Source organism: Mastomys coucha, unplaced genomic scaffold (assembly GCF_008632895.1).
Source record: "Mastomys coucha isolate ucsf_1 unplaced genomic scaffold, UCSF_Mcou_1 pScaffold22, whole genome shotgun sequence".
Lineage (NCBI taxonomy): Eukaryota > Metazoa > Chordata > Mammalia > Rodentia > Muridae > Mastomys > Mastomys coucha.
In genome coordinates, this window is record NW_022196905.1 from 154669465 (window position 1) to 154679736 (window position 10272).

At 49.5% G+C, this 10272-nt stretch overlaps 1 protein-coding gene across 1 annotated transcript in view; it reads left to right on the top strand.

The window, feature by feature from the left end:
- Col4a2 (collagen type IV alpha 2 chain) overlaps positions 1 to 10272 on the top strand; it is a 143484-nt gene that overhangs the window by 91637 nt on the left and 41575 nt on the right. Inside the window, exons 6-14 of the mRNA XM_031339026.1 lie at positions 107 to 151; positions 1969 to 2085; positions 3247 to 3318; positions 4137 to 4172; positions 4480 to 4542; positions 6110 to 6145; positions 7909 to 7950; positions 9402 to 9494; positions 10208 to 10243. Coding sequence (XP_031194886.1) covers positions 107 to 151; positions 1969 to 2085; positions 3247 to 3318; positions 4137 to 4172; positions 4480 to 4542; positions 6110 to 6145; positions 7909 to 7950; positions 9402 to 9494; positions 10208 to 10243 — 540 coding nt within the window. The remainder of the gene's footprint in view (positions 1 to 106; positions 152 to 1968; positions 2086 to 3246; positions 3319 to 4136; positions 4173 to 4479; positions 4543 to 6109; positions 6146 to 7908; positions 7951 to 9401; positions 9495 to 10207; positions 10244 to 10272) is intronic.

The following is a 10272-nucleotide window of genomic DNA, read 5'->3' on the forward strand; positions in this document are numbered from 1 at the left end:
CTGGGGTCCTCTGCTGTGGGTGGGCACTGGAGTCATGGCTGGGGTCCTCTGCTGTGGGTGGGCACTGGGCCTTTCTGGTTTTGTTAATTGTTCTGGTTCTTCACAGGGAGCGAGAGGCGTCTCTGGATTCCCCGGTGCAGATGGAATTCCTGTAAGTGTTTGGGAAGATGAGAAGGTTAAACATTGTGTGTGTTCCAAGCAATGCGTTTATAACTTAAAGAAACCCTTGAAAGGAGCCGGCTCCCCTTTGTCTATGGCATCACGGGGGGAGGGGCGGCATCCAGAGCATTCTTTCTCTTCCTGGATTCCCTGCAAACAATGGACAGAGTGTTTCTTTCCTGGAGGTCCCTGTAGGCAGGGCTCCAGAACTGAATCTACTTTGCTAAAATTGAGCCTTGTTAACCATCAGGAAGAGAGAGCACACTTCACAGACGGTCTGTAAAGAGTGGGTCTTGGGAGTTCATTTGCCACATGGGGGCCATCTGAATATAAAGTGGCCCAGCAAGTACCAGAATAGAACGAAGCCCACAGTGACTTCTGCAGCTGTCCAGATTCTTGCGAATAAGGGAGTCAAAGAGAGAGTTATAGACAGGGTGTGGTTCGTGCTTCTCATCCAGCACTTGGGGGGATAAGACAAGAGGATTGCCCATGAGTTCAAGGCCAGCCTAAGCTATAGAAGAGGTGGTGACCCCAACACACACACACACACACACACACACATACATGAGGGGAGAGGAGGCATGGTTTGTTCATGAGAAAAATCTCAAAATGCAATAAAAGTGTTTTTATAAGCTAGTTTACTTTAACTTCTTGTGGAAAAAAAAAAAGCGCCTGACTCACAGGGCTCAGCCAACAAATTCCCAGGCGGCTTCCTGGCCAGACCTGAGCTCAGGGATGAGTATGGTGGTCACATGTCCTGTCAGCCTCCTTCATCTACGGCCGTGGTAGAGGTGTGGACCCCGTGAACCTCACCCATGTTCACAGATGTCTGTGCCACACCAGCATGCCTCTCTCTTCTCTCGTCCTGGGCACACACAGGAGGGAGATTGGTCCCAAGCTTCTCTAGCAGGGCTAGATTAGCTCCAGAAACAAGAGCCAGGGAGGGAGAGCCTCACCCATGTTCACAGATGTCTGTGCCACACCAGCATGCCTCTCTCTTCTCTCATCCTGGGTACACACAGGAGGGAGACTGGTCCCTAGCTTCTCTGCCAGGGCTAGATTAGCTCCAGTAACAAGAGCCAGGGAGGGAGAGCCTCACCCATGTTCACAGACGTCTGTGCCACACCAGCATGCCTCTCTTCCCTCATCCTCGGCACACACAGGAGGGAGACTGGTCCCTAGCTTCTCTAGCAGGGTTAGATTAGCGCCACTCATCCTGGGCACACACAGGAGGGAGACTGGTCCCTAGCTTCTCTAGCAGGGCTAGATTAGCTTCAGTGACAAGAGCCAGGGAGGGAGAGACTGCTCTTTACCTTCTGACCAAGAGCCCCACCATCCTGAAGGAAGTGGAGCAGAGAGAAAGCAGCCATGTTTAGCAGAACACGAGCCCAGCATAGCTAGGTCCTCAGTGTCACCCGTAGAGTGGGCTCCAGGAGACTCCGGGTGACACCCCACGGCAGCAGGAAGGAAGAAGTAGCCGCCTCATTACTTGGAATCTTGAGAAAAGGGCAGAGTGAATAATCCATGAGTTTTCAGAGATAAACAAGTAATAAAGACATTTCCTCCAAATAGCCTGAGACTAAACTGCTCATTTTTAACTACTTCTTGGAACTCTTGGATCACCCAGCCTCAAACCCGCTTAAGATACATCTTTGCATGCTTAATCATTCAGTCCTTCCTTCGTCCATTTTTGAGTTGTCTTTTCCTTGGATTTGTGCTGGGGTGTGGCTTCTTTTGAGAACATCCCCCACTGTTTTATGGGTCAATTACATGAAAAGTGGATTGTTCACACACTGATCTGCTTTCCAGGGGCACCCAGGCCAAGGTGGACCCCGAGGACGACCAGGCTACGATGGTTGCAATGGAACCAGAGGAGATGCTGGTCCACAGGGGCCCTCTGGATCTGAGGGCTTCCCTGGCCTCCCTGTGAGTACATGCATGGTGTGGTGGTCTGCTAAGCCTGGAAGTCTAAGTGAAGGGCACATGTCAGTGTAACAGGACCAAGCATAATGTGACCTTGGCCCCACTTCCCAGTTCAGTTCAGGAGGGCCACCAGCCAGGTCTTGTCCTTGTCATCGCGGTTGTGAAAACTGCTTGGCACACCCACTTTTTTCACTGGATGTCCTGGGTTCAAGCATTCTTGACTGTTAGGTGGAAGATGAGTGACTTGCTGTATTTTCTCCCCCACTGTCTTCTAAGTCACGCCATCTCCTCCTATATTCTAAGTCAAATAACAGTGGATGGCTTAATGTATCTTGTCCGTTGTCCCAGGAATCCTGTTATAGGATTCTTGGGGACCCGGGAGGAGGCTGGATTCTCCAGCATCTATCAATGGGCAGATATACAACAGAAATATGTTTTCAATACAGGATTCTTCCTGCGATTGTTCACTTAGTGACATCATTCTTAAGCTCTTTGCAAAGAATTCTAAGATGCTCACTCAGAACAATCTTTGCAAATTCAGGTTAAGCTAACATTTTGGCTAAGCCTTTGTACCCTGAAAACTGGCTGAGGTGAGAAGAAGCCATGAGCTCACAACCCCAACGTTATCCTGCATTGAGTTGACGTCTCTGGCTAACGGCTTCCACCTCTACCCTGCAGTGCCTGAGCACCCCTGTCTCATTTTTACATGGCTCAATGTTTCAGTGAATTTCATTACTTTTCTGTCTGTCTAGTTTAAGCATCATAAAATACTAAAATGTAAAATACTGATTACATATAGATATTCAAAGCTAATGCACCCCTGATATTTTACATAATTCCAGCCTCTCTCTTGTATTAAATAGCCCTAAGTGTTAGGACCCCGGTCCTATGCCAGGGGTTGTGTACGGAGGCTTTGTTTAGGGTACTGAAAATAGTTTAAATCCTATAAGGTGTTTCCATTTTAACGCTAAGATTATAAAATAAAAAAAGCTTCATACTCGTGGTTGAACCTTAAGGAAGTTGATGTCAGAGGTGCCTATGTAATCCATGAGGACACTGGGCGTGGCGGACAGAAGCCAACAGTCATCTCTGTCAACAGGGCCATGCTGGAATATAATGGGTTCTTCTGTGTTTTTCTTTCTTATGGTATACCTGCTAATTTAGGGGCCCCAAGGACCCAAGGGGCAGAAAGGCGAACCTTATGCACTCTCTAAAGAAGACCGTGACAAATACCGGGTATGTTTGCCATAGGTGGGAGGCAGAACTCAGTCATCCCATGTAAACTGTGACAAAGCCAGTTAGAAATTAACTCTAGTGTAAGAAGCAATTCAGGGAAGGAATTTACAAATTCATGGGTAACAGGCTGTGATTAACTCGGGGTCATCATATTTCTTTGTGGGGGTGTGCTCAGTCTCCCCTTGCTCCCAGTGCCACAGACCAAATACCTCAATCTTGCAGGTCTTGTACATGTCATGCTAGCTTGCCAGAGATGTGAGGGAATCCAAAGATGCGCAAAGCAGTTAACTCTTAGGGTTCAGGAGGCGCCTCGGTTTGTACAAAGCTTGCTGTGCAAGTGTAAGGCCTGAGTTAAAATCCCCAAGCCCATGTAAAAAGCCGGACAGTGCCTTATGCTCAGTCCCAGCACTGAGGAGGGAGAGACAGGCAGATCCCCGGGTTCAATAGCCATCCAGAGTTGATGGCTACTGAGGAAACTCCAAACTCCTGAGAGACTCTGTCTCACAAAAACCGTCTGGGTGTCTCCTGAGGAATAACATTTGATATTGACTTCTGTCCTCACATGCACCTGAGTGAACTCCCACACACACACACATACACACACAACACACACATGCATACAACATACACAACACATGCACACAACACACACAATACATACAACACACACACAACACAATACATACAACACATACACACACAACACATACATACAACACATACACTGACACAACACACACACAATACACACAGACAACACACACAACACACTCTCACACTAGTAATTCTTAATTTAACCCATGTTTCCTCTCAACCAGGGTGAACCTGGAGAACCTGGCCTGGTGGGCTACCAGGTGAGTGCCGCTTTCTTTAAGGAGTTCCATGCAGAACTTTAAAAACATCTGGAGTAGGGAGGGGGCTGGAGAGATGGCCCAGCAGTTAAGAGCACTGACTGTTCTTCCAGAGGTCCTGAGTTCAATTCCCAGCAACCACATGGTGGCTCGCAACCATCTGTAATGGGATCCGATGCCCTCTTCTGGTGTGTCGGAGGACAGTGACAGTGTACTCACATACATAAAACAAACAAATAAATAAATAAACATCTGGAGGTGACACCCCATCTGCCTGTCTTCAAGTCATGCTCTCTTTGTCTGTCCACAGGGGCCTCCGGGCCGCCCAGGGCCAATAGGACAGATGGGTCCTGTGGGAGCGCCTGGAAGACCGGTAAGTCCTGCACCCAGTGTCAGCTCACCTGTGGATGCTCCTTTTCCACCCACTGAGTGCCACTGAGCAGCAGGCTAGTTCTGGCTAGGGACCCCCTCCCATCATGTATAAACTCTTCAGGTTCCATAGTAACTATGGGGCCCATCATCCCTAGACAAAGCCTACCAAATGCCCAACTTGGGTCAATAAGAAGGAAACAGGTTTTTTCTGGACCAGGCCATGTGTAACAGGTACATCCCACCTGGGCGGTAGTCACTGTAGAAAGGGACACATCATATGTCACATATAGAGTCCCTGAGTAGAGGCCACAGGTCATCCCTCCCTTCCAACATCATGACATAAAAAAGTGTGGAGGGCTTGAGCAGGATGAGGGAAAGCGTGCCATGGAGAAGAGGGGGACCCCTCTCAGCAGTGAGACGAATAGCCTTCGATGACACACAAGAGAGTTTGGCTCCAGGTGAGTGACTGTCTCCCCGAACCTGCTCTTCGGGGAGGGGGGTGTGCTCACAGCCCAGGAGGGGCACACCAAATCTCTTCCAGACTGTAATAGTGAGTTGCGGTAATGACTCTCATCCTTTCAAAACTCTTGTGCAATGGAAGCCTTTCTGCCGCAACACTGTGGCAGGCTCAGCCAAGATAGGATGACTGTGGGATGGATGATGCACACTGTTCTCCCTGCGGGTGGCTGGCTCACTTATATAGCAGTAACTGTGTGGCTTAGGGTTTTCCTCTAAGTAGAGTTCAGAGGGGCTGGGAAGGTTGCTCCGTCAGTGACGTGCTGGTTGGGTAAACATGAAGACCTGAGTCCAGTCCCCAGGAGCATGTCAAAAGCCAAGTATGGTATCACACGCCTGTAGTCACCGAGCTGGGGAGGTAGAGACAGGAGGGTCCCTGAAGCTTGCTGGCCAGCCAGCCTAGTTGAATTAGTAAGTAACATGTTTGGTGTGAGACCCTTGTCTTACAAAAATTAGGTGGAGTATGAGGGAATGATTGAGGAAGACCACTGGTCTCCACACAAACATGGGCACACAAACATGCACACACATGCACACATGCATGCACATGCACACATGCACACACAGGCACACACACAGAAAAGTATACAATAACTAAAGAAGTACAGTTCAAAGATCCGTAGAATGCACATATGAGGTTGCTCAGTCTATAGCATTCACCTATAGATCTGTTCTGTTCATGAGCATTTGCAAATTCACAATCAAAATGTGACAGTGTCTTATGGAGAATCTCCCAGGAGAGCAGAGAAGTCTGACTGTGGTCACAGGGCCTCACAGAGCTTAGGAGCAGACACATCAGGGACATGGGTAAAGTCACAAGCCCAAAACACACAAGCAAACCAGGAACAGCTGTGGGTGGACAGCAGCACATTCCAAGGACAGTGACCCTGCCTTCCTCGTGGTTTTTCATCCCACCAAGACAGATGTGGGGAAGCTCTGACCATACTGTCCTAAGTGAACAGCAATGATTTTCCCAGGGCCTCCAAGCAGATGTCATCTGAGCCCTGGAAGGGGGGAAAGCCCAGCTTATGCATGTCTTTGTGTTTCTGCAGGGACCACCGGGACCCCCGGGGCCCAAAGGACAACCAGTAAGTCAGTGGGGAAGTGGTTGACAATTTTGTCTGCATTCTTTGACCAGAGAACAACTGTGGCTGCAAAGTATTTCTTGTGTAGATTATGCTGAGAACTACTGCGTAGTCTAAGACTTGAGACTTAGGCATAGACTCTGTGGTGTGTCTGAGCACCTGTCCCAAGCCTGATGTGGGGATGCCGTGTGACACCGCTGTGGCTTTGTGCAAATCACACTGGTGACCCACAGTGTGAGATGTGCAGCTGGGCAGCCTAGGGCAGCTGCTGTCTAACTGCAGGTGCAGTCTCCAGGCTGGAAGCAGGCGACACTGTGTTTAAGGGGAGTGGGAGAGCCTCATCCTAGCTGGATAACGTGAGAGCCTAAGGTCAGCACTAGTGCTACTGAGTCAGGCCGGAGACCAGAGCCACATGGCTCCCATGACAGAGTACGTGTTACATGGGTGAAGCGCCAACCATGGAGTTGGTTACAGCCTTGAGCGCAGAGCCGAGTTTGTCATAACCTGGGAAAGCCGGACAGCTGTCCAGGCTCAGTAATGTTGATGAGGAAAATATCTGATCAGAGATCCTGAGGTCCAGCAGGAAGCTTGGAAGAACCATCCACGGCTCCATATCCAGATGCAGGTCTTCGAGTTCCCACGCCTGCTCCATCTGAAATCCCGTTTCTATGACCCCTGGTGACCTTGGCTGCCACCCACCCTCATACCCCTTAGGTTTCCATCCCCTCCAACAGAGTCTCCAGCTGGAGCTAGAACTTGAGAAGGCTCCTGGATACCCCCCATGCTCCCACACTCAGCCCCATCAGACAGCCCCGAGCAGGGTGGGAAGGGCCTACAGCCAAGGACAGCGGAAGCTGGCGGAGCTGCAGGGCCAAGGCAGCAGTGGCCCAGCCCAGGCTCTGGCCTCAGATCTCCCCTGGCTGCTGCAAATACAAACAGCCCCCTCACCCTGGGCCAAGGCACTTCCTGGCAACTCTGACAAGCATCCATGAGCAGGCGTGCTGTAGGGAGTCGCATGGCCGCCATGCTGTGCTTTGATTTCAGCCAGGTGGCAAAAGAAAGCAGAATTTAATTAAAGGTTTTGCTTTTCTTTTCCAAAAAGATATCTAGGCATTGGAGGAGGCAGACAGTAGACTGCAGAGAGAGGCTGGGGGGGTCCTGTGTGACGCCTGCTCACTGTAGCAATAGAGACCCTGGGAAAGAGCATGGGGGCCAAAGGGAAGAGCGCTGAGTGAACGTGTGGGGTGGCTCCTCACATCCTCACATGGATGGTCTCAGACAGCAGGGAGGGCTGACTCCAGCCCAGCTGCTCCCCGGAGGGACTGCTAGATAAACACTGGCTGAGACACAGGCCTGGCTTTGCCTCAGAAAACAATCCAAACAGCCACATAAATATGAAATGCAGTCAGTGTTAAGTCCCCTAAAATTACTTTTAAGAAAAGTTTATATGAAGTTAGGGTGATTTTTATCAAAATGAGATGACTTATGATCTCCAGATACAGAATCTGGGCCATGGTCTGGGCTGTTAGAGGGCCCAGAACCTGAGGGAGCGCTCCCTTGAATGCCGAGTGCTAATGTGTCAGCCAAGGGGACCCTCTAGGCTCTCTGCTCACCCTCAGGCCTTCTGTAGGCAGAGGACCAGGAGAGGCACTTGGCTCCTGGAGTTCAGAGAGGACATGGCTTAGTCTCTTTTCTTCTAAAAGCTATTTTGGTTTCACTGTGATTCTTGATTCTTACAAACTCATAGACACTGTCTCTGTTTCCAGGGCAACCGAGGGCTTGGTTTTTACGGAGAGAAGGGTGAAAAGGTAAGGAGGCCCGATGGCAGGAACCAGTGCGCATCGCTGCCCAGGGTGACCTGAGAACGCAGTTTACATAGGAACGTGGTGGAATGACAAGTCACCCGAACTCCAGGGACAAGAGTGGATTAGGAAAGACAAGACTGTGAATGGTCTAGGTGGGCAGGGAATCCAACGGGGACGTGTGACTTCCACGCATCTTCAGGACTGGGGAGTGGAGGTGCCCCTAAGAATGTCTTCTAGTGTGTGGAACCCAAAGAAGATTAAAGGGCTCAGCGGAAGCCTAAGCTGGAAGCAGCTCAGGGAACAGACTACATGGCTGCCCTGGCTGAACTCAGTCATGAGAGGTTATGTGACTTCTGTTACCTCCTACTGCTACCCTTCCAAGACCCCATCCATAGCCTGGAAGAGAACACACACACATACACACACACACACACACACACACACACTCACACACAGAGTAAGCCTGCCTGCTCAGTCAGCAGCAGATCTGTCTCTCTGGCTCGACCATGTGAGCGCTGACACTTTGTGGGCACTCTGCATGTTCACCTAATCAATGGAAATCTGAATTCCTAAACCATTAAGGTGGGAAAAATAAAGAACAAAACACATAAAAATGTAAAGTCCCCTACAATGAAATATTCCACAGTAATTAGGAGTAAAAGGAGGGAGGGCCTAGGGAGAGGTCACTGGTGACAGGGAAAGGTCACATGGAAGACTGTGGGGATGAACTTAATTAAGGCAATCCACAGGAAGGCATTACTCGGATACTAATGAACACACCAAAGGCCTCATGGGTACTGTGGTCTCAGTCTTCAAACATCCTAGTGAGGGCTCAGAACACATGGAGACCTTCAGAAGGTGACCCAGCACTTGGTCCGCTGCCATTCCTGCTACATGGTGGCTGAGCTCAAACTTAGAGTGTCGTTTACTGGTAGAAACAGGGAAAGGAAAATCAGTTGGATCTCCTGTGTTTATCAGTTTCTGAGAGAAAAAGGTTGTGAGCAGGGCATGGGGCCAGCCATCACTAGGTGGAGCAGTGTCTGCCACTACAGACACAAACGCAGTGAAAGTCTCCGGGAGATATTTAGTCTAGCCTTCACTCGTTAGTGTACACAGTGCCTTTTGCTTGTGGTGACCCCAGCAAAGTCCAAATCTACCAAGTCTTCTGCAGCCTGCAGAAGCAGGTGCAGTGTGGAATCATTGGCGATCTCTGACCTTGACCTACTAATTCCAAACAGTTGCGAATGGGAGGGTGGTTCACCTCATTTTAGACTGCCATTATTTTGGTGTGTTTATTTTATTGTTGTGATACAAAGTAGCCATGCCAAAAAAAAAAAAAAAAAAAAAAAAAAAAAAGAACTGAAACAAAACAGTGCATGTGGTAAGACTGGGCTGTCCCTCAAGTTCTGTGCCCTCCCAACTCAAAACTGTCGCTTTTGCTGAACAATTTGCAGGGTGACATAGGACAGCCAGGACCCAACGGGATCCCCTCTGACATCACACTTGTTGGGCCCACGACAACAACGTACCACCCGGATCTGTACAAGGTAAAGGATGGTCATTCCCAGTTGACCCAGGGAAAGGGGAGTGCAAAGGTCATTTTCTTCATGTTTATGCAAACTGTTGCATCCCGAGACAAATTGCATCACTGCCAATTTTGCGGCAAGGGGAGGGAACCAGATCAGATTTGCACCAGCTCCTGGAGAGACTGGACAGTTTCCACCAGCCAGTAGGAGGCGCTAGTGAGCTGCCAAATGCTGAGTGTCAACAGCAAAGACGGGCCAAGGACCTGTCAGTACAAAATCCCATGAAGAAAGTCTGTGCTGCTTCTAAAGCTACTTGGCTTGAGATGTCAGTGTGTTCCATCCGACTGCCTTTTCCTAAGAAGACCTTCTTTGACCGAGTGTGGTCATTGGGGGTCCTCTGGACTGTGCTCTCCCCCTCTGGGGCAGACATGTGGGCACTAGCAGCCGTCTACTTGGATGCTCAGAAGCACCTGTGCTCTGTTGCTGCTCAGATGGAAGAGAGGAGGGCGCCCAGGTGCATCACAAGTCACCTCATGAAAGCTCTAGAAAAACAATCCTTGTTTGCATCTGAGAGGCGAAGTTACAGCATTTCGGAATTATTGATTACCAGGAATTCAAGATTGCTTGATAGTTTATCAAATGCATTCTAGCCTAGTATCCTAAGACAGGATTGATGTTTATGTACTGCCAGTCTCAAAAGCAACCGCACTTCTTACTCGGTGTCTTCTTCACAGGGTGAAAAAGGAAGTAAAGGAGAACAAGGGATCCCGGTAAGTTCAAGGACGACTCCTTCCCTCCC